This window comes from Thamnophis sirtalis, unplaced genomic scaffold (assembly GCF_051295495.1).
Source record: "Thamnophis sirtalis isolate CommonGarterSnake01/CBP01778 unplaced genomic scaffold, rThaSir2_p1.2 scaffold_13, whole genome shotgun sequence".
Classification (NCBI taxonomy): Eukaryota; Metazoa; Chordata; class Lepidosauria; order Squamata; family Natricidae; genus Thamnophis; species Thamnophis sirtalis.
This window is the reverse complement of record NW_028261393.1, coordinates 15,751,483-15,775,027: the sequence shown is the minus strand read 5'-3', so window position 1 is coordinate 15,775,027 and position 23,545 is coordinate 15,751,483. Positions and strand designations below refer to the sequence as shown.

Here is a 23,545-nt window from a genome sequence, read left to right as displayed (position 1 = left end):
GAGGCCAGCAGTTATGTTGCTAAGTGAGACATTTACTATACCAAACTATTTACTAAGTCTGCATTGCTATTACTATTAATCTTCTCATCCTTCCTATCGCCCATCTCCTCCCACTTATGACTGCAGGACTGTAACTTTGTTGCTTGTATCCTTACCATTTATATTGATATTGTTTCCTGATTGCTTATTTGTACCCTATGACTATCATTAAGTGTTGTACCTTATGATTCTTGATGAATGTATCTTTTCTTTTATGTACACTGAGAGTATATGCACCAAAGACAAGTGTGTCCAATCACACTTGGCCAATAAAGAATTCTATTCTATTCTATTCTATTTTATTCTAATCTAATCTAATCTAATCTAATCTAATTCTATTCTTCTATTCTAATTCTATTCTATTCTTCTATTCTAATTCTATTCTTCTATTCTATTCTAATTTATTCTAATTCTATTCTATTCTCATATACATAAATATGAGTCAAGGGTTCTGAATTTTGATCGCGTGACCCTGGGAATGCTGCAATGGTTGTAAGTGTGAAAAATGGTCATAACTAAGGGTTTTTTTTCACTGCCATTGTAACTTCGAACAGTCGCTAAATGAACTGTTGTCGTAAATCAAGGACTACTTGTAGAAGGCATGTTCCAAATCAGCTGGGCTGACTTTGGAGGAAAACTAGGGTTCATTCTAGACTTCAATCTGGCTTGCACTCTTGTTAAGAAGTAGCTTCACTATTGCCTATTGAATCACTGTCTGGATATCCAAAGAAATGAGTGGTATAATCAAATTTGGAGTACGGCAACAAGTGATAAATTAACAATGGAAATTAAATTTTAAAAAGGGGTGATCAAAGCAAACAATTATAATGAAATTGGGGGGATTTTATAAAATCAGTGTTGGTGGGAGGCATAGGGAATAAACCTACTCAAGGATATATGTTGTTTTGGAGGGGATAAGGGCATAATTGAAATATATTGTATATCTTTTAATTCTTATAGATGAAGAAATATAAGGGGGAAGGCCTCCAAGAGGTGGGGGTGCACTGTAATATGTGGGTTTTTTTCCTTTTTTTTCTTTCTTTTTTTTTGTATTTAGATGTGTATGTAATATGTTTGTATTATTTGCATTTAACAATTAAATAAATAAATAGAAGAAGAAGCAATAACCATTAAAAATAAAGAATCTTTCTCTGGGTTTGTGCCATACTGAATGCTCACAAGTCATTGTCTGCAAGCCACAGTAGCTCTGGCGATATGCCAAGTCACAAACCAGTCACCTTTTGACAGCACAGCTGAAGGAGTTGAATTGTTAAGTTGGCGGTTAAGGCTGGAAGAAACCTAATATTGTAGATCCCACTTAGGAACAATCACTTAAAGTAGATGTAAGTCTCTCTCTTTTTCCTCCCCCAAAAATGAATAGACACAAGAAAAGTTTCTCTTCCCCAGCCATCAGTCACAGTTGTCTCTTCTGTGCTGTGACCAGCAACTCAACTCTTTTGCTGTTTGGCTTCTGATTAATTATAAAATGGCCACACAGTTCTTTAATTAAAAGAGTTCCAATCCTGGGAGAAATGCCGCTGATTGTTTTGCAGAAGGTCACTCTTCCAGGGCAGCACGTTTGCTCTTGAAAACAAAAATCTAAATAGGATCCTGGTGAGAAATGATTTCTCTTCCAAAGGGTTGTGCGAATGACAGGTCAACACACTGTGGAAATAATTTCCAGGTTTAATAGGTAGTTCTTGACTTATGAATGGAATGGAATGCGATGCAATGCAATGCAATGCAATGCGAAGGAAGAGAATGGAATGGAATGGAATAGAGGATAGGATAGGATAGGATAGCATAGGATAGGATAGGATAGCATAGGATAGGATAGGATAGAATAGAATAGAATAGAATAGAATAGAAATCTTTATTGGCCAAGTGTGATTGGACGCACAAGGAATTTGCCTTTGGTGCATAGGGTGTCTGTGTACATAAAGAAGAATAGGGTAGGATAGGATGGGATGGGATGGGATGGGATGCGATGGGATGGGATGGGATGGAATAGAATAGAATTCTTTATTGACCAAGTGTGGTTGGACGCACAAGGAATTTGTCTTTGGTGCATATGGTCTCGGTGTACATAAAGAAGAACAGAATAGAATAGAATAGAATAGAATAGAATAGAATAGAATAGAATAGAATAGAATAGAATAGAATAGAATAGAATTCTTTATTGGCCAAGTGTGATTGGACGCACAAGGAATTTGCCTTTGGTGCATAGGGTCTCTGTGTACATAAAGAAGAATAGGGTAGGATAGGATAGGATGGGATGGGATGGGATGGGATGGGATGGGATGGGATGGGATGGGATGGGATGGGATGGGATGGGATGGAATAGAATAGAATTCTTTATTGACCAAGTGTGGTTGGACGCACAAGGAATTTGTCTTTGGTGCATATGGTCTCGGTGTACATAAAGAAGAACAGAATAGAATAGAATAGAATAGAATAGAATAGAATAGAATAGAATTCTTTATTGGCCAAGTGTGATTGGACGCACAAGGAATTTGCCTTTGGTGCATAGGGTCTCTGTGTACATAAAGAAGAATAGGGTAGGATAGGATAGGATAGGATGGGATGGGATGGGATGGGATGGGATGGGATGGGATGGGATGCGATGGGATGGGATGGAATAGAATAGAATTCTTTATTGACCAAGTGTGGTTGGACGCACAAGGAATTTGTCTTTGGTGCATATGGTCTTGGTGTACATAAAGAAGAACAGAATAGAATAGAATAGAATAGAATAGAATAGAATTCTTTATTGGCCAAGTGTGATTGGACGCACAAGGAATTTGCCTTTGGTGCATAGGGTCTCTGTGTACATAAAGAAGAATAGGGTAGGGTAGGATAGGATAGGATAGGATGGGATGGGATGGGATGGGATGGGATGGGATGGGATGGGATGGGATGGGATGGGATGGGATGGGATGGGATGGAATAGAATAGAATTCTTTATTGACCAAGTGTGGTTGGACGCACAAGGAATTTGTCTTTGGTGCATATGGTCTCGGTGTACATAAAGTAGAATAGAATAGAATAGAATAGAATTCTTTATTGACCAAGTGTGGTTGGACGCACAAGGAATTTGTCTTTGGTGCATATGGTCTCGGTGTACATAAAGTAGAATAGAATAGAATAGAATAGAATTCTTTATTGACCAAGTGTGGTTGGACGCACAAGGAATTTGTCTTTGGTGCATATGGTCTCGGTGTACATAAAGTAGAATAGAATAGAATAGAATAGAATTCTTTATTGACCAAGTGTGGTTGGACGCACAAGGAATTTGTCTTTGGTGCAGATGCTCTCAGTGTACATAAGGAGAACAAAATACATTCATCAAGAATAAAAAGCTACAATAGTTAATGATAGTCAAGGTTACTAGTAAGCTATCAAATTGTGCAAGGAAACAATGAAAACAATATAAATTGAAAGATACAAGCAACATGGTTATAGTCATAAGTGGGAAGAGATAGCTATTAGGAAGGAAGAGAGGAAGAATAGTAATACAGTAGGTAATATGACAGTGTTGTGGGAATTAAGTTGTTAAGCAAAGTGATGGCATTCGGGGGGGAAACTGTCCTTGTGTTTTTTTGTTTTGGTGTGCTGTGCCTTATAGCATCGTTTTGAACTTGAGTTAGGGTTAGGGTTAGGCTATAATTGGGACCAGAATTTCCATTGCTAAATTTCCATTTCTAAGTTACATATGATTTTACAATCATTGTTTGCCAAAGTTAAGCGAAGCATTGCCGTTGCTAGATGAATCATGCAGTCATGAATCCGGCTTCCCGCATTGACTTTGCTTCTTGGAAGCCTTGCAGATGGTAAGGGTGCAGATGGTCATCAAATGACCCCAGGGTGCCACAACCACCCCACATACCCTCCAGTTGTCAAGTACCCAAAGTTTGATCACATGACCATGAGGATGCTGCAACAGTCACAAGAACATAGAATCTTAGGGCTGGAAGGGATCTCAGAGGTCTTCTAGTCTAACCCCCTGCTCAAGGCATCTGGTCAGATGGTTGTCCAATCCAATTTTGAAAACCTCCAGTGATGGAGCACCCACAACTCCGGGAGGCAAGCTTTTCCACTGATTAGCTGTTCTCACTGTCAAAAAATTGTGGGCTGGTCATAAGTTACTTTATCAGTGCCATTGTAATTTTAAAATGTTGTTAAGTGAATGGTTGTAAGTTGAGGACTTCTTGTATTGTGCCATTATACGCGTTTGTATGGCTTAAAGATCTTCTTCAGCTTACCCCAATCTGATACAACCTGACTTTTTTGGACTACACAACCAAATATGCTAGTTGTCCACACTGTTAAAGGCATTATTTATTAACCATCTGGTATACCACATGCTCTACCACCAACAGACTATAGTGAACTTTGTAGGTAATACAAAGTGGAGAGGTAGCTAACTCAGTGTTATAGAGTTAGCATCATGCAGCCGCGCGAGCGATCGTGGGTGCACCTCGTTTCACCCACGTAACACCTATCCTCCGCAAGCTGCACTGGCTGCCTGTTGACCTCCGGGTGCGCTTCAAGGTGCTAGTTGTCACCTACAAAGCCCTTCATGGTATTGGATCTGGGTACTTGAGAGACCGCCTACTGCCAATTATTTCCACTAGGCCAATAAGATCCCATAGATTAGGCCTCCTCCGAATTCCATCAGCCGGTCAATGTCGACTGGCAACTACCCGGAGGAGAGCCTTCTCGGTGGCTGCTCTGACCCTATGGAACGAACTCCCCGTGGAGATTCGTACCCTCACCACCCTCCAGACCTTCCGCGTAGTCCTTAAAACCTGGCTGTCCCGACAGGCCTGGGGCTAAAGACTTCAACCCCACCCGAATAGTATGACTGTTGTGCTTTTTAACGATGTATTGTCTTCATGTGTATAACTTGTTTTGTACATCCCTCCCCCTGAATTGTGAGCTGCCCTGAGTCTCCTCAGGGAAAAGGGCAGCATACAAATAAAGTTAAAATCAAATCAAATCAAATCAAATCATAAACATTTTGTTCTCTGTATCACTATTTGTACCTGTGGTTTTTTTCAATAGTACCATAAGCGATAGCAATTAATGTTTAGGTTTAGGTTTATTAGAGTTATATGCCGCCCTTCTCCCAAGGACTCAGGGCGGCGTACAACATTAAAAGAAACACATAGTACAAAAGTTTAAAAAAAATTAAATAGAATATCCCAAACCCAGTTAAAATTGACAATGACATTTTTTAAAAAAAATTCGAATTAAAATTTGAATGATCAATAATTTGTTTTGTTTTGTTCAGGCCAGGCTGGCTTGCTCTTCTAACCATTTAACATTTTTATTGAGTTATAAAATAAAATAAGATACAAAATACAAAAGTAAATAGGCAAACGGTGGGGAGGAAGAGGGGGAAGAGAAGTGAGGAAGGATAAGAAAAACAAGAACAAAAAGAAATATTCATTTCCTACTCTCTCTGTTGGAGTAAAATAAGGCATTAATATCAAGTCATAACTTTTTGTTTTTTCATAATAATATGAACGAGCTATTTCTATAAAGATCTATCAATGTCATCGGTAAAGCCCAAAATCAAAGCAACTAATGTTCTAAGACAATGTATTTCAAATTCGGCAGTCTTTAAGAGGTGTGGACTTCAACTCCCAGAATTCCCCACCTGGCATGCTGCCAGAATTCTGGACGTTGAAGTCCACACATCTTAAAAGTTGCCGAGCTTGAAAAAGCCTAACCTAAACATAAGTTTATAGATACGATCAATCTGAATGAAATCCTTCCTGGAAAGAATGTTTATTTCTCATCTTTCTTGTAGATCCAATCAGGAAGATTTTATATCCCTTCTGGGAACTGCAGCAAATCACTGACCAATCACCCCATGATTACATTCATGTGTAGAAATAGCAAGAGTGATGGCCTGAAAAGAACTGTCTTCATTTAAAAAAAAACAAAAAAAAAAAAACTTTGAGGTTTTTAACTCAAGAGAGAAAAGTATTTCCTCCATTCTTGCAACATCTGTTCTATTTCGTCTTATCCACATCCTGTTGAAAAATATATTGTCTACTCTAGGCTATGTTGGTTAATGTGGCACTGTTGAATGAATCTAATAAAAAAAGAATGGAGTAGCATAGCGAAGAATGGAATGGGAATGGGAATGGGAATGGGAATGGGAATGGGAATAGAATAGAATAGAATAGAATAGAATAGAATAGAATAGAATAGAATAAGCATTGCACAGCACAGCATAGCATAGCATAGAATATTTGGCTAATGGTGATTTGTCTCCAGTGCAGAAGCTCTTCATGTACATGCAAAACAACAGAATAATGTTATTATTCTTATTGGTATCATATTGTGATTATTATTACTCTGTAGTGACCTTAATGATGTCACCCCACTAGCCACACTAATGTAATCCACCAAAACCTTTTAAACAATACTGCCTCTGGTCGTCAAACTGTGACCCTAAATAAATCCCCTATCTGCTAAGGTAACAGCAGGCAAAGAACAATTGGTCCTTGTGTGATGTTATACCCAGGCCATCATACCAAATATGGAATGATTTCTCTCCTTGCCTTCCAGGGGACGGTTGTGGCCATTCAGTGCTCACATCTTACAGTGGGACTTTGTCTTCCAAGAACTTTCCAGGCACGTATCCAAACTCGACTTCTTGCGAGTGGCAAATTCACGGAGTGGCAGGGAGCCCCCTCAGCCTGGCATTCGGAGACATGGACATCGAAGCCTCCGAACAATGCAAATATGGCTTCTTGTTGCTTTCATCTCTTTCCGACGGTTCTGGCTTTGGTAAGGACATTCCTTGACCTCATCCCTAAAGATAATGGTATAGAGTTTTCTGCCTGAGCAGGGGGTTGGACTAGAAGACCAGGAGTTCCTTCCTGTTTTTCTGTTATTCTATTTATAATTGACTAGTTGATAACCCGGCGTTGTCCGGGTATTTATTTATAGGGGGAAAATGTCGGGACCAAACGTACTTTCTAATGTTGGATTTCCTCTCTTATTAGAGGGAGCCCCCTTGTGGAGTACTGTGAAGCCGTTACCATGGCAATTCCACTGTGCTGCACAGTAGAAGCCATTTTAAGGCAGTACAGTACAAGCCATTTCAAGGCACAACAGGCTGTATCTTAACAGAACACACACCCTGAGGGATTTTAGGGGTGTCTTACCCCCCACAGTATTTGTTTCCAGAGAGTAAGTCATCTGTATACTAAGTTTGGTTGAAATTGCTCAAGGAGTTCCAGAGTTATGCTGGAACATACACACCCACAGATATAGATATAGATGATGATATAGATATAGATGATGATATAGATATAGATGATGATATAGATATAGATGATGATATAGATGATGATATAGATGATGATATAGATGATGATATAGATATAGATATAGATATAGATATAGATATAGATATAGATACAGATACAGATACAGATACAGATACAGATACAGATACAGATACAGATACAGATACAGATACAGATACAGATATAGATATAGATCAAGGGCAAAGGGATGAACTTGCATATCCAAGAGCTTCCTCTCCTTTCCATGCACACTGTCTCCCATTGATCACATCCAGCAACAGTAGTCTGAACAAGCGTGTCTGTACCAGAACTGGTTTCTAAGATGAAAATCAGTCCCAATATTTCATATAGATTCATTTTTCCTAACACTGTAGCATTCTAAGAGGCTAAGAGTGACCAAGGTGGGTATTCTTAGCCTAAGGTCAGACTCAACTGATCAATGGCATACCAGAAACTACATTTAAAGAAGGAGTCTCCAAGTTGAGAATTTTAAGACCTGTGTATTCAACTCCCAGAATTCCCCAGTCAGCCATGCTGGCTGGGGAATTCTGGCAGTTGAAGTTTACGAATCTTCAAGTTGGCAAGTTTGGAAACCTCTGATTTAAAATAATGGTTGGAGCCAGCCCAAAAAAATTAAATGTGTTTTCATTATATTTGAGTGTTTTAAAATGAACCAGAAGGAACAGGATTCCAGTACCAAGTTTATTAATTTCCACTTTCTATTATCTTAGAAAGTGGAAATGGAACAGTGTTCCGTGTGCCTTCAGCGTTTAGTCATGGCATCCACACGGCCATGGAGACGTCTTCGGACAGTGCTGGCTCTTCGGCTTTGAAATGGAGATGAGCACCACCCCCTAGAGTCAGGAACCTAGCACATATGTATGTGCAAGGGGAACCTTTATCTTTACCTTATTATCTTGGAAATTATAATTTGCCAGAAATTTTCAAAAGCGCCTGACAGCTGTCAGCGTTCCAAATACCATGTAGAATCAAATCAGAATCGAAGGCAAAACTATGCTTAACATTCCAATTTAATAAAGCAGGCATGTTGGCACATAGCTATGGGGATCCCAACTCTGGAAGTTACATCAGAATCCCACCCAGTTAAAAGTTCATGATCTTGTCCCCACACCCACAATCCATCACATAGTCCAATCTTCTCCTTCCACGCTGGCGTCCATGCCCAGCTTCTTTCGGTCAGGTCAGGGGTGGGTTTCAGGCGGTTCGCGGCGGTCCCTGCGAACCAGTTGGTCGGCGAACCCGGAAGTAAGTAACTTCCGGGAACGCCGAAGGATCCACCCGCCCGCCCGCGTTTCTTACCCGGTTTTGATGAGTTCTGCGCTTCCATGCATGCGCAGAATGCATACAGCGCCTGCGCGATCCTCCAGGAGCAGCTGGAGCATCGCACAGGCGCTAGTATGCATGCGTGCACTGCGTGCGTGCACGAGGACGCCGCCGGCCCCGTTCCAACCGAACCGGTTGGAACGGGGTGAGAAACCCACCCCTGGGTCAGGTGTACTGGTGTGGAGACAAAGGATGACCTTGGCTTCTAGCAAAGAATGAAAACAATACATTCCAAAATTCTACTCCTTCTAATCCCCCCTCCCATTGACTGTACTTAAAGAAACAGCATAATGAAATAAGAGAAAGTGTGGCAGGCCAAAATTCTAAAAGGACTATAAATGCAGGCCTGACAACAGCTTTCAAGGGCCTCAGCTTATACATCTCTATAAAGGGCTATAAAAAGACCGCACTTCATTGCTATAGACTTTTTTGTCATGTGGCTTGCCTTCGTTCATTCTTCCACAAACTTTGTCAACTTTGATCTTCCATTGTTGGGTTCTTTGGTTATTCCACAGGAAGCAGCAGGAAGAGAGGTATATCAGCTCTTGAGAGGATCTGAAGTGTATCATTTAAACCCAGAAGATCTTGTCTTCTGCAGCACTTTGACCTTCTTAGATCTCTGTCCCTTCCCCTCCTTTGTCCTATATTTAGTTCTGTTTCCATTCTCATCACTTCCATCACTTTTAATTCTTGCGAAAGGCACAATTCTCTGGAATATAGTTTGAGGCAAACGTTTCCAAATATTGTTTTGTTTCTTTCCTTCCTTCCTTTTTCTTTTTTGGCTTCTCCCTTCCACTTTCAAGGCCTGTATAGGTCCATCTGATTTGAAATCTATTAATTATCTGCTATGAAAGCCTGCAAAAAAAAATGGTGATACTATTTCTTGTCAGGAAAGAAACTTTAATGCACACACTTTGCCCTTCTTCTTTCTCTATAATTCGTTTTCCATGCAGAACATCTTTAGGAAATCAGATTTTTCCATTGGGGATTTTATTTTTAAACGGAAATGAGTTTGGAATTTCCAACAATTCCCACTTGGATTTCTCATCTAAACATTCCATTTTCTCCCTTCAGAGATCAATTTGTCATATGCAGTGCAACCATTTGCTGGTTGGTGTGTGTGAGCCCCTCAAACGTTTGGTATACTCAGAAATCTTTATAGATATCCAATTAGCACCCAACTATATTTAACAGAAGAATTGCTCTCTCCCTCCCTCCCTCCCTCCCTCCCTCTCTCTCTCTCTCTCTCTCATATGACTCTACGAACCCAATTTAATTTATTGTCATTTCAATCACATTGAAATTCAAGCCAGTCTAGTTTCGCTTTTGACCTCATCAGCTTTGGAGTATGTGACTCCTACCTAAATACCACTTTTGGGCAGTGGTGGGATTCAGCCAGTTCACACCCCTTCGGGAGAACCGGTTGTTAACTTTCTGAGCAGTTTGGTGAACTGATTGTTGGAAGAAACCGTTAGGGCAGAGAACCGTTGTTGAATTATGTGAATCCCACCACTGCCTTTTGGGCCATCAGAAGGCTGCAACCCCTGATTTAATCCTATGGGTAAGTAGATTGAAACTCTTTGCAGGCTCTTGTGTGGTGTTTCTATGCTTTTGATTTGTTGATTGCAGTCTATTTTGCTTTAAGCAGATTTATATACGCCACTTTGGAGTCATTTGTGATTGGAGCAGCCTCTGTGTCCTATTAAATCACCACAGGCACAAACCAGTGATGAAATTCAATTTCTTTTTTACTGCCAGTTCTGTGGCTTGGTGGGTGTGGCATGGCTTAGTGGGCGTGGCAGGGAAAGGATACTGAAAAATCTCCATTTCTACCCCACTCTGGGGCCAGTGCAGAGGTGGGTTCCTGCCAGTTTGCACCAGTTCGGTAGAACCGGTTCGTCAAATCTACCGAACCGGTTAGAAGAGGTTCCACCAGTGGACCCGGAAAGCAGGCCACACCTACAGAAGAGGTTCCACTGACACACACACACACACACACACACAGAGAGAGAGAGAGAGAGAGAGAGAGAGAGAGAGAGAGAGAGAGAGAAAGAGAAAGAGGAAGAAAGAAAGAAAGAGTGAGAGAGAGATGAAAGAAAAAAAGGAAAAAGGAACAGAGACAAAAGGAAGGAAAGAGAGAGAGAGAGAGAGAGAGAGAACACATGCCCAGCAAGCCACTCCCACCAGGTCACATGGCTGGCAAGCCACTCCCACAAAGGAGGCCACACCCACAGAGTAGGTTCAAAAAAATTTTGAAACCCATCACTGGGCCCGTGGTATTTGCTGGTTCTCTAAACTACTCAAAATTTCCACTCCCGGTTCTCCAGAACCTGTTAGAACCTGCTGAATTTCACCCCTGGCGCAAACCCTATCCTTAACATTGCCACAGGGTTGGTAGTCTGGTGCTCCTGACAAAACCCAGGCATTCCCTGCTCAAATTGCCCAGTTTCTCATTGGTAAACAACCCTCATTTGAGTTAGCTGGAGTTTCTCCATCAGCTCCTCTCTTGGCAGTGGGGACTTTGAATGTTGACAGCAAAAGTGTCATGCATTTCCAGGAATGCGTGTACTTGCCCCAAAGTTTCCTCCCTCGATTGTCTGGCCTTATGACAGTTCCTGGCTCTGAAGCGGAGCCTTTTCTGTCTCCTTCCAGCTTTCAGCAGAGCTGGGGAGGGGGTGGCCTGAGCCTTGCAAGCAGGTTTGACCTCGGAGCCGAGGGCTGCCCTCATGATAGGAAAGGGAGAGAGGGCTTCTGGCAGCCATCACCGAACATTGTTTTGCTCAGTGGGCGAGGAACATCAGGGGAAATGAGGCAGCTGCTGTCTGAGGCAGCAGCACAAGGATAAAGGAAGCCGGATGGACTCTGTGTATTTATTGCTTTTGCATCCCACCCCAAAGGCTTCAGAAAAGCATTTCATGTCACAGCATTGTAAAGCGGCTTAGGAAGCATCTCACCTGGATCCCATTCCCAGCCTCTCATTAGAATTGGATTGGCTAGTTGTTACTTTCACTTCACCAGGTTTGTTGGTGCCCTCTCCTCCCTCCCTTCCTCATCCCTTCCTTTTTCCTTCCTTCCTCCCTCCTTTCCTCCCTCTTTCCACTCCTTTCCTTCATCCCTTCCTTCCTCTCCCTCCCTCCCACTCTTTTCTTCTTTCATTCCTTCCTCCCCTCTCCCTTTATTTCTTCCTTCCTTCCCCTTTCCTCCCTCCCTCCCTTCCTCCCTCCCTCTTTCCACTCCTTTCCTTCATCTCTTACTTCCTCTCCCTCCCTCCCCTTCCTTCCTCCCTCCCCTCTCCCTTTATTTCTTCCTTCCTTCCCCCTCTCCTCCCTCCCTTCCACTCCTTCTTTCCTTCATCCCTTTCCTCCCTCCCTCCCCTTCCTTCCTCTCCCTCCCCCTCTTCTTCCTTCATTTGTTCTTCCCTCTCTTCCTTTATTTCTTCCTTCCTTCCCCTTCTCCCTCCCTCCCTCCCTCCCTCCCACTCCTTCATTCCTTCATCCCTCTCCTCCCTCCCCTTCCTTCCTCCCTCCCCTCTCCCTTTATTTCTTCCTTCTTTCCCCCTCTCCTCCCTCCCTTCCACTCCTTTCCTTCGCCCCTTTCCTCCCTCCCCTTCCTTCCTCTCCCTCCTCCTCTTCTTCCTTCATTTGTTCTTCCCTCTCTTCCTTTATTTCTTCCTTTCTTCCCCCTCTCCTTCCTCCCTCCCACTCCTTCGTTCCTTCATCCCTCTCCTCCCTCCCTCCCTTCCCTTCCTTCCTCTCCCTCTATCCCCTCTTCTTCCTTCATTCCTCCCTCCTTCCTTCCTTCCTTCCATCCATCTATCCATCCATGTGGCTCTGTGTTGGAAGCAGAGAGGGAGCCAGAGCCATATGCCAGTTATCAGTTGCCTTCAGTGTCAGACATCAGTGAGACAGACGAACAGCTGGAGCCTGTTCCCAGTGTGCGCATGCACAGAGTTGCCAGACAAAGGGAACAACTAAAGAACAGGGGCCAACTTGGGAGTAAGGCCACAGGTGGACGATGAATGGGCCCTCCCAGAGGAAATAAAAGAGGAGCAAAAGGGGAGTGGAGTTTTCAAGAGACAATTAGTTCACTTAATTGGCTCATGATTCTCCGAGACCCCTTGCCAAGTTTTGCAGATATCAACATGTCAGCCAGGTAAGGTCTGTGACTGTAAACCCTCCCTTGAAAGACTTTGCTGGGTGTGAATGAGCAGAATTCACAGCAATTAATAAAAGGGTTTTTTTTTTCAGGACAAGGAGTTTGCTTCATGCTCCTGGGAAGCCTAGGTCAGAACATACCTGTACTCATTTGAACTTCCTGAATCTCCTGATTTCTCTGGCACGTGACATTAGACTTTGCTTTTCAGTAACAGGCTCCAAAATTTCTTCTTCGGTAGAAGAAGAATGGCTTCTCTCTTCAGTACATAATTGAACTCTCTGGGAAACCCACAGCTTTTGGGAAACATTCTTTTCCCTATTACTATTACCATGGATGACTGTAAGATTACCAGATATGACGAGATTAGACCGGGAAAAAAGTATTGGGAAACAGTAGATTAAATCCTCTGCTGAAGACCAAACCCTACATCCTGTGCAGTTGCTGCTCCTTAAAGCAGAAATTACAACTTCATTTGTTTAGAATTCAGCCCTAACATTCCACTTCCGGAGACACAGAGAGTTTACAACTTGAGAATAGCGATGAAACCGCCCAGGTCAGGAAAGGCAAGCAAAGATCAGAGTATTCTGACCTAGGCTTCCCCAAAAAGTATGAAGCAGATTCTTGGTCCCGACAAAACCCCTTTTATTAAACAAACGCAAATTCCTCTCATTCACATTCAGCAAAGGCTTGGTAAACAGTCTTTCAAAGGTGAAGTTATGACCACAGACCTTATGTAGCTTGGAAAGTTGCCATGTAAATATTTTCCAAATGATGTGCTGTGCAAGGAAAGACTAGGCACAGAGTCTCTGAGATTCACGGACAGATCTTCACGCTCCTGAAATGAATCTAACAACTGAACGAACAAATTGTTTCCTACAAAAGCCCACTCTCCTTTCACTCCCCTTTCATTTCCTATAGGAGGGACCATTCACTGTCCACCTGTGGCTTTACTCCCAAGTCGACCCTGATTTCTGAGTGGTTCTTTTCTTCTGGCAGCTCTGCCCATGCGCACACTGGGAACAGGCTCCAGCTGTTCCTCTGCCTCACTGCTGTCTACCTCTGGCACCTGATCACTGCCAGAAAGCCTCGACCCTGTGTCTGCCTCTGATGCAGAGCCCTCGTCCAAGCCTTCCCCAGCCTCCAGGACTGGCCCATATTCCTCCCCAACCTCCTCCCTGTCCAAATCTACTGCCAGCTCTGCTGGCCGCTGATGGGCCACAACACAGAGTAAGAAACGGGGTGGATAAAAATTGATGATTAAAAAAAAAAACTTTAAAAATCAGATTTTTTTATTGAAATCAGATTTTTTTATCAAATGTATTTGAATAAAATGCTTTTGGAGTAAAAATCTATCTAAGGATAGTTTTCTATTTTAGATACATTACGGTAATCATTTAGTTTATTCAGCATGAAATGGAGCTTAGTTGTGTATTTGTTCTGCAATATTGGGACTGTCGGTGAGTCAACAGCAGGTCAGAGGATGAACCGCTGCGGGACAGAGATGACAGTTGCTGTTTAAAAATTATGATTTAAATTGGGTTGGTTTAAATCAAGCCTACTTACTAGTGATTTAAATCGTGATTTAAATTGACTTGATTTAAATCAAATCCACCCAATTGCACGACAACAAATGGACTGCCATTTGTCAGAAATGGTGTAGGGTATCCTGCTTGAGGGGTGGTGGTGGAGTAGATGACCTATAAGGTCCCTTCCAACTCTGTTAATCTGTTAAACTTCTGTGTTTTGTTTCACATCAAATCTATTTTACAATTCTTTCCCCACTGCCTCGTCCATCTACTTGGTTAAATAAACCTTCCCTTTGCCTTGTTAGTTGTGAGGCCCATTCCAAACAGGCTGGGGGAGGTTGAGGTGTACATATTTGCTTAAGGGGATTTTGAGGGATGAGGACAGAGTTGGCATGTGGAAGAAATTCCAGAGGTTTTCCTATAATTTACGGTCCTGGGAGTTGGGGCGTGGGAGTGCAGAGTAAGGTGGGGATGCGGGGATTGTATACTGCTGACTCAGTTGTGGTTTGTAGCTGTTGAATTGGAGCAGAGACAGTGTTGTCATCATCATATATTCTAGAGTAGTCATTTTCTTTCAGTTTTGGAGTTGTTTTTGTGTGCTGTGTGTTCTTCCGTTTGTTATATTTTTGCTTTGTAAATATTTGCTCCTAGCCTTGCAGACAATGAAAATATTTTATATCGGTGTTAAGAAATACAATGACCATCAATTCTAGTTCTATCTTTTACAGATGCTTTTAACTGAAAATAAAAGAAATCTGGGCTGTTGCAGAATAAGCATCAGCCTGGAAGATTTATATACTATGGTACCAAAGCTCTTATTGTCATGATCTTTATCCAAGTGAAATAATACATCATAGTTTTTGAACCAAGGTAGCACAAATGGTCTAACTTACAGAATGTGTCCAAAATCTAGGATCCATGATTCCCAAGGGAATAAAATTTGAGAAAATTGTAGCTGCTTTAGTGCTACTGACTGCTGATGTGGTCATATGGACCTTCATGTTCAACAATATGTGACAGTTTCCAAGCCAGTCTCACAATCCTTGCACCCTCCTTCCTCAGTAGCAGCCACTTGCCTGCCTGCTGGAAAGGGAAGAGAAGATTTCTGATGCTGCCTGACAGATTCCCATGAGGAAGCTCAATGGGGAAGCCAGCGGGAAGTCAGAAGTCATTTCTGCTCCCATTGCTCTCTTGCCCACCCTTGGTCATTCTGTTTCCCTGTTCAGATAAGAAAATATCTCAGAAACAATAACCCAATAGGGCATTTGTTATCTAGTTATTTCTATATATTTACATACTGGTAGTTATATATGCCAACAAAAGTGTATATAGTCAAGGCTATGGTTTTTCCAGTTGCAATGTATGACTGTGAACGTTGGCCCATAAGAAAGACTGAGTGCCAAAGAACTGAGGCCTTTGAACTCTGGTGCTGGAGAAGACTCCTGTGAGTCCCTTGAACTGCAAGGCGATCAAACCAGTCAGTCCTAGAGGAGATCAACCCTGACTGCTCTTTAGAAGGCCAGATCCTGAAGAGGAAACTCAAATACTTCGGCCACCTAAGGAGAAGGAAGGACTCACTGGAGAAAAGCCTATTGCTGGGAAAGACTGAGGGCAAAAGAAGAAGGGGACGATAGCAATAGCAATAGCAATAGCAATTAGACTTATATACCGCTTCATAGGGCTTTCAGCCCTCTCTAAGCGGTTTACAGAGTCAGCATATTGCCCCCAACAACAATCCGGGTCCTCATTTTACCCACCTCGGAAGGATGGAAGGCTGAGTCAACCCTGAGCCGGTGAGATTTGAACAGCCGAACTGCAGTCAGCTGAAGTAGCCTGCAGTGCTGCATTTAACCACTGCGCCACCTCGGCTCCTAGAGAATGCACCTCGGATAGAGAATGAGGTGGCTGGATGGAGTCACTGAAGCAGTCGGCGTGAGCTTAAATGGACTCCAGAGGATGGTAGAGGACAGGAAGGCCTGGAGTAACGTTGTCCATGGGGTCACAATGAGTTGGATACAACTTCGCAACTAACAACAAGTTATATATTTATTTTTTCCTGCATTTCTTTATTGTAATTCACAATGGTTTTTTTTAAAAAAAAATAATAATTGTATGGATTGTTCACTGCCCAGAGTTGCATATTTAGGAGGGGTGACTATATCAATTTCCTAAAAATAATTATAACAATTTGCTTACATTTTAATTCAACTTGAGTGTAACTAAACCCAAATTTAGTTTTTCAGCCATATCCTTTTGGAACTGAATTTCTGGCATGGAAAGGTCTTGGGCAGCTTTCAACTGGAGAAAAATAAATGGAACATTCCTGGTTTATGAGATGTGTATGCAGCTCTAAGCCTGCACTATATCTCTGGATTGGTGTTGTGACACTAAGAGAAGCAGGCTTGTACTGAACTGTTGATTCAGTTCTACAGAGGAATTATTGAGTCTGTCTTCTGCACCTCCCTAATTGTCTGGTTTGGTTCTGCAACCCAACAAGACAGACACAGACTTCAGAGGATAATTAGAACTGCAGAAAAAACAATGGCTATCAACCTGCCTTCCACTGAGGACCTGTACACTGCACGAGTCAAAAAGAGGGCTGTGAAAATATCTACAGACCCCTCACATCCTGGACATAAATTGTTTCAACTCCTACCCTCAAAACGATGCTATAGAACACTGCACACCAGAACAATTAGACACAAGGCAGTTTTTCCCCAAACACCATCACTCTGCTAAACAAATAATTCCCTCAACACTGTCCAACTGTTTACTGTCCACATTACTATTAATCGTCTCATCATACCTATCACCCATCTCCTCCCACTTATGATTGTAGGACTGTAAATTTGTTGCTTGTATCCTTATGATTTATATTGATTGTTTCCTAGTATGATTTGATTGCTTATTTGTATCCTATGACTATCATTAAGTGTTGCACCTTATGATTCGTGATGAATATATCTTGTCTTTATATGTACACTGAGAGCAGATGCACCAAAGACAAATTCCTTGTGTGTCCAATCACACTTGGCCAATAAAGAATTCTATTCTGTTCTGTTCTATTCCATTCCATTCTATTCTAAAAGCTTGATTGGGTGATCTCAGAAAAATTAACTGGACAGCCTTGGGGAAACGTGAGAAGAACGTTGCTGGATCAAGCCAAAAGGCCGATTCTCCAGGATCTTGCTTCTCATTGGAGCTTCCAGGCAGACTTGAAACAAAGGAGTTCCCCTTTAGTTACTTTTCCCAGCAACTAGCAAATTACCATTTCTGCATGCAAAAGTCCCCTGGAACAATAAATCACTCTTTCCAACAAGGACCGTCTGCCAACAGAAAGGAAGCCAAAGCCAAGGCCTGGGAAATGAGAGGGCTGAATCAACAGGCTTGGGGGCAGTTCAAAATTTGGCAGAGTTGTGTACTAAATCCCTAATAAGGGCCTTCTTGGTAGAACACAGACACTTTGCAGTGGGCTGATGTCAAATTTCAGTCTTGTTTCTTTTTTCCTTGCCAGTTGCGTTGTGACCTTTATGGAGTCCAAACCCTGTTACTTTCAGGGACAGTGAAATCTTAGTCAGCCTCCCACTGCCTGACTTAGAATGGCTCTGGCTGGGAATGTCTGCATAAAATCTAGTCTGTAACAAGATGCGTAGGATGAGGTTTAGCCAGTATAAAGCTGGGCTGAATATAAAGAGTGGAAGAAGGAACAAATACCCCGTTTCCCTGAAAATAAGCCCTCCCTGAAAATAAGCCCTCCCTGAAAATATTGCAACACAGCAGCAGCCATGAGATGACCACGCTCGCCACTGCATGCACCTCAAAAATAATAAGACCTCTACGAAAATAAGGCCAAGTGCTTATTTCGAGGATCAGAAGAAAATAAGACACTGTCTTCTTTTCAGGGAAACATGGTAGTATTTCCAAAGGCACTTTCCTCTCTTCCTTTCCTAGTTTTACCACTTACACTATGTTGCCGAAATGAAGTTCTTGATGGAAAGACGTTCAACAGGGCCCAATTGGATGACGTTTGCTGGGAGTATAGAGGTTGATTGATCGTTGCTGAAGGATACATCAAATGGCTAGTGTGTCTCTGGATCGAAAAATTATGCTCTTTTCTTTCTCGTTTTCCCATTCCAGGTCCATTCTGTGGCAGTGCGTATCCTCCTCGCTCAGTCTTGGTGATGAATTCCAGCTCCATAACTATCTTATTCAACAGTACCAAACATCACTCTGGTCGTGGCTTCCTTCTTTCTTACGCCAGCGGCAACCGGTCAGGTAGGAAAAACATCTCCATCACATATTTGCTTCAGCTGTCGATGCTGAAGACTGCTAAAAACCAAAACAACACTGGTAATGTTACTGTCAGCATTCCAAATACCATGCAGAATTAAATCAAAGTTGAAGGCAAAACTATGCTTAAAGATCCAATTTAATAAGACAGGCATGTTGGCATCGTGCTGTGGGATTCCAACTCTGGAAGTTACATCAGAATCCCACTCAGTTAATAGTTCATGATCTTGTCCCCACACCCACAGGCCATCACATGGTCCAATCGTCTTCTTCCATGCTGGCGTCTACGCCCAACTGCTTCCGGTCAGGTGTGAAAGTGCGGAGACAAAGGATGACCTTGGCTTTTAGTAAAGAATGAAAAACAATACATTCCACAATCCTACTCCTTCTATTCCTCCTCCCATCGACTATACTTAAAGAAACAGCATAATGAAATATGAGAAAGTGTGGCAGGCCAAAATTCTAAAAGGAATATAAATGCAGGCCTGACAGTTATCTAACTGGATAATGAAATGTCTGCAAGAAAACTATCAAGATCGGAGAGCCCCAAGGACCCCACAGTTCAACCCTGAACTACAAGTATTCTCTTCTATGGGTACAAAAACAAATTGTTGCAACCAAAGTGGCAAAAAAAGAGTGCATATTATCAGCTGCAAATTACAAAAATGTCTACCAGCCATTGGTTTATCCAACATCAAATACCGTGTTTCCCCCAAAATAAGACAGGGTCTTATTTTCTTTTGACCCCTGAAATAAGCACTTGGGCTTATTTTCAGGGAGGTGCAGGAGGCAGCGAGCCTGGTCACCTCATGGCTGCTGCTGTGTTGCAATATTTTCAGGGAGGGCTTATTTCCAGGGGAGGTCTTATTTTTGGGAAAACAGAGTAGTAGTTTTTGAGTTACAACCACAATTTTTCCTAAAATTTTTGTTTTCTTTTTACGGGAGTGAAAGGACATGATATATTTTCTAGTACTTCATTTTTAAATGCAGAGGCAAAATAAATGTATGAAGGTTTACTTACACCAAACTAAAAATGAATGCACATATGAAAGAGGTAATTTCAGGATTTAGAAATCCATGAAAATAATACTTTAAATCAGACAGCTCCATGTGACTCCAGAAAACGTTCTGGGACTTGCAAATTTTTCCTCAGAATTTTTCTTTCTAGATTACTGACTGGTATATTTGATGTAGTGATTTGATTCACTTGGATGTAGTGAAAGACAGAGTACAATGTCCAAAGTACATCACCCACTTACTTTTTAAACAATATTTATGGTGTCTTCTATTTTCAATATTAATATTTTCCCTGCCTGCTTCTTCTAAACAGGCAAAAATGTAGAAATACTCCATTCGTAAGAATGCAGCAACTATCTTTGTAGCCAGAAGGAAAAATGTTGTGCAATGTTTACAGAAAATTCAACAAACGCCTGATGATTACATAAACAGAGTCACAAAGTCATTCTCTGCATGTAAGAAACTCCTGCAGGAAGCCTGTACCCTCAGTTGAACAAGCCTCAATCCTTTTGCTGCAAGACGACTTTACCCATTTCAGCACCTCAGAAAACCTGGGTGGAGACTTGATCCCATTGCAGATTAGTTCATGAGCCATCTTGACAGGTGAAAAAAAAAAGTCAGGAACCAGGATAGAGTTCACAAGGCTACAAGTTTATTTCATGCTACCTATACACAAGAGTTTGAACTACTAATGATCAAGGCAAATTGGAACCAGATAAAAATCAACTGAGGGATGCGGTGGCTCAGTGGCTAAGATGCTGAGCTTGTCGATCAGAAAGGTCGGCAGTTTGGCGGTTCGAATCCCTAATACTGTGTAATGGAGTGAGCTCCCAATACTTGCCCCAGTTTCTGCCAACCTAGCAGTTCAAAAGCACGTAAAAATGCAAGTAGAAAAAATAGGAACCACCTTTGATGGGAAGGGAACAGCGTTCCATGCGCCATCAGCATTTAGTCATGCCAGCCACATGACCACAGAGATGTCTTTGGACAGTGCTGGCTCTTTGGCTTTGAAACGGAGATGAGCACTGCCCACTAGAGTCGGGAACATATGTGCAAGGGGAACTTTTACCTTTACCTTTTAGCCAAAACAGAAAGTTTTCCTGTGGGAACCAAGGATGTTTCAACAGGTGACTGGAAGGAGGAGGAGGAGTAGAGTAGGGGAACCTTTACCTTTGCCTTAAGAATCAACCGACTTCAAGGGGGGCTGGATTTAGGTCTCTTATTGGGGTATAGAGACTCTAAACCAGAGGTGTCAAACTCAATTTCACTGAGGGCCGCATCAGGATAGTGTTTGATCTCAGGGGAGGGGGGGCAGTGGGCGTGGCCAGCTTGATGTCACTTGTGTGTGGGATTCCTGTGACCCAAGTGCTCTGCCAGAAAAAACAGGCTACCAAACCCCATTTTTGGCTGGGCCAGTCTTCTGCAACCCTATGCCAGTGAAAATGGAGCTCAGGAGGGCTGTTAGTTCCATTGTCGCTGGGAGAGGCACTGCAAGCCAGTCCTTTGCTGTTTCCAGGGCACCCCCATGGGCCAGATCTAAGTGCCCCATGGGCCGAATCCGGCCTCGAGTTTGATGCCCCTGCTCTAAAATGACAATGCATTTGATCCCACCCTCAAGCTCAGCCTGGTCATCTCCAACGTCAACAGGCTACATAGAAATTTTCCCTTAATGACAAAAAACAAATTGAAAATCCACCTCCCTTATTTCTCCAACAATAACTTTCAATACCATCGGCTTTGTTTCCATCCCTGAACTTTTATGACAGTTTTCTCCTTGCCTTGCTCCTAAATTTATTTATCAGTTAATATAAATACATACTGTATATACTCAAGTATAAGCCTAGTTTTTCAGCCCACTTTTTGAGCTGAAAAAAGCCGCCTCGGCTTATACTCGAGTCAGTGAAAATGTGCCCGAAATGGAGGAGAAAAAGGGGCGGGGCCATGCCGCTGGGTGACGCTCGTGAATGGCCCAGCGCCCCTGAGTTTCCCCTCGCTCTGTGTCAGTTTGCCACGCAGCGTGCACCGCACCATCCCCCCTCCTCACGTTCTAATGTAATGCAGGGCTATCTTACGACTCCCCTTCCTCCCCCTCCTGCCGCTCTGCAACGATGTCCCACCTCCTCCTTGTTATGGCAAGCAGCCACATAGTGATGTCCCACCTCCTCTGGTACAGTGATCCAATGATAGGAATCACTGTGCCGTGTGTCATAGGAGGCGGGACATCATCATCACAGCGGGACATCAGCATCATGAGGTGAGTGAAGTATTTCATTGAATACACCAGTATTGTGTGATAATAATTTGTTATGTAGAGCAAATTTTTACAATGGCTACTGTATATTTAATGGGCACAGGCAGGCTGTATATGTTATTCAATGGGCAATGGCATTATTGGTATCTATTTTTATTTTTGAAATTTATCGGTAGCTGCTGCATTTCCCACCCTAGGCTTATACTTGAGTCAATAACTTTTCCAGTTTTTTGTGGTAAAATTAGGTGCCTCGGCTTATATTCGGGTCGGCCTATACTCGAGTATATACGGTAGGTTGAAATGGAAGTGCTACAACATCCCATGATAACACTCACCTTCTAAACTGCTATGTTCTCCTATTCTCTCTTTCAGATTTGATTTCATGCTTGCAAAAAGGCATTCATTATAACACAGAACAAATCAGGTAAGAATTTCTAATAAAAATTGTCCTGGTTTCTTCTAAATAAAGGAAGGTCTCTTCTGCCGTGGAACAAAATCAAATGTGTTTACATGCAATTGCAATAGGGGATGGGAGTTTAAACCTGGGTTAATTTTCTACCAACCCTACTTTTAATTTTCTAATTGTTTCACAAATGGTAGCTTTGGAAGCAATTTTCAACAGATCAGGGATCTGCAGACCTTATTTCTGTAAAGAAAAGGACATTTTAAATATTGTTTCCATCAGCTATATATGACTGTTATTCTTAAATTCTCTGCCTTTGTTTAAAAAATCATTATGGTGTCCTGCCAACTTTGGATGCTCTCAAAAAACGCAAGCAGATGCAGTTTGTGCTGAATTTTGCTGTATTTCCTGATGCCAGTATTTCTCAGCCTTGGTGATTTTAAGATATGTGGACTTCAGTTCCCAGAATCCCCTGGCATTTCTCAACCCTGACAACTTCCTCAGCAGGTTGGCTGGGGAATTCTGGGAGTAGCAGTAATATCTTAAAGCTGTCAAAGTTGAGAAACTTTGCCTTAGGTCAGAGGTGTCAAACTCGATTTCATTGAGGGCCACATCAGGGTTGTGTTTGACTTCAGGGGGCCCAGAGGGGGGGCAGAGTGGGCATGGCCAGCTCGACGTCACTCATGTTGGGGTGCCTGTGGAAGCCTGAGTGCTCTCTGTCAGACCTCGCGAGCTCTGTTTCCGGCTGCGGTGACATCCTGCAACCCTCTGCCAATGAAAACGGAGCTCCATTTTTGCTGGCAGAGGAACCATGGACTGGTCATTTGCTGTTCCCAGGCCAGCTCCACGGGCCAGATCTTAGTACCCCATGGGCTGGATCCAGCCCCCAAGCCTTGAGTTTAACACCCTGGCTTAGATCTTGCTGCTACTCTAAATTAAGGTCTGCAATTGGCTCATTGAGTGTTTTTATGCAGTTTGCCGAGTTGTTATAATGTGATAACAAGTAACCCCCAAAACATAAAAATACCTTCTGAAGTATTTCAATCTTGATTGGCTAACAGTCTTGCCTCTCTCACATAGATCATATTCTTTTCTATTATTTTTATGTAGAGTTTATTGTCCTGCAGGCTGCAAGGGAGTGGCAGGTGACATCTGGGGAAATATGAACCAAGGATACAGAGATGTGAGTTGC

The 23,545-nt window shown here is 42.4% G+C and overlaps 1 protein-coding gene across 1 annotated transcript in view; it reads left to right on the top strand.

Annotated features, from left to right (window-relative positions):
- LOC106537585 (discoidin, CUB and LCCL domain-containing protein 1) overlaps window positions 1-23,545 on the top strand; it is a 41,868-nt gene that overhangs the window by 638 nt on the left and 17,685 nt on the right. The window contains exons 2-5 of the mRNA XM_087727440.1: window positions 6,622-6,843; window positions 18,530-18,667; window positions 22,323-22,374; window positions 23,464-23,536. Coding sequence (XP_087583566.1) covers window positions 6,622-6,843; window positions 18,530-18,667; window positions 22,323-22,374; window positions 23,464-23,536 — 485 coding nt within the window. The remainder of the gene's footprint in view (window positions 1-6,621; window positions 6,844-18,529; window positions 18,668-22,322; window positions 22,375-23,463; window positions 23,537-23,545) is intronic.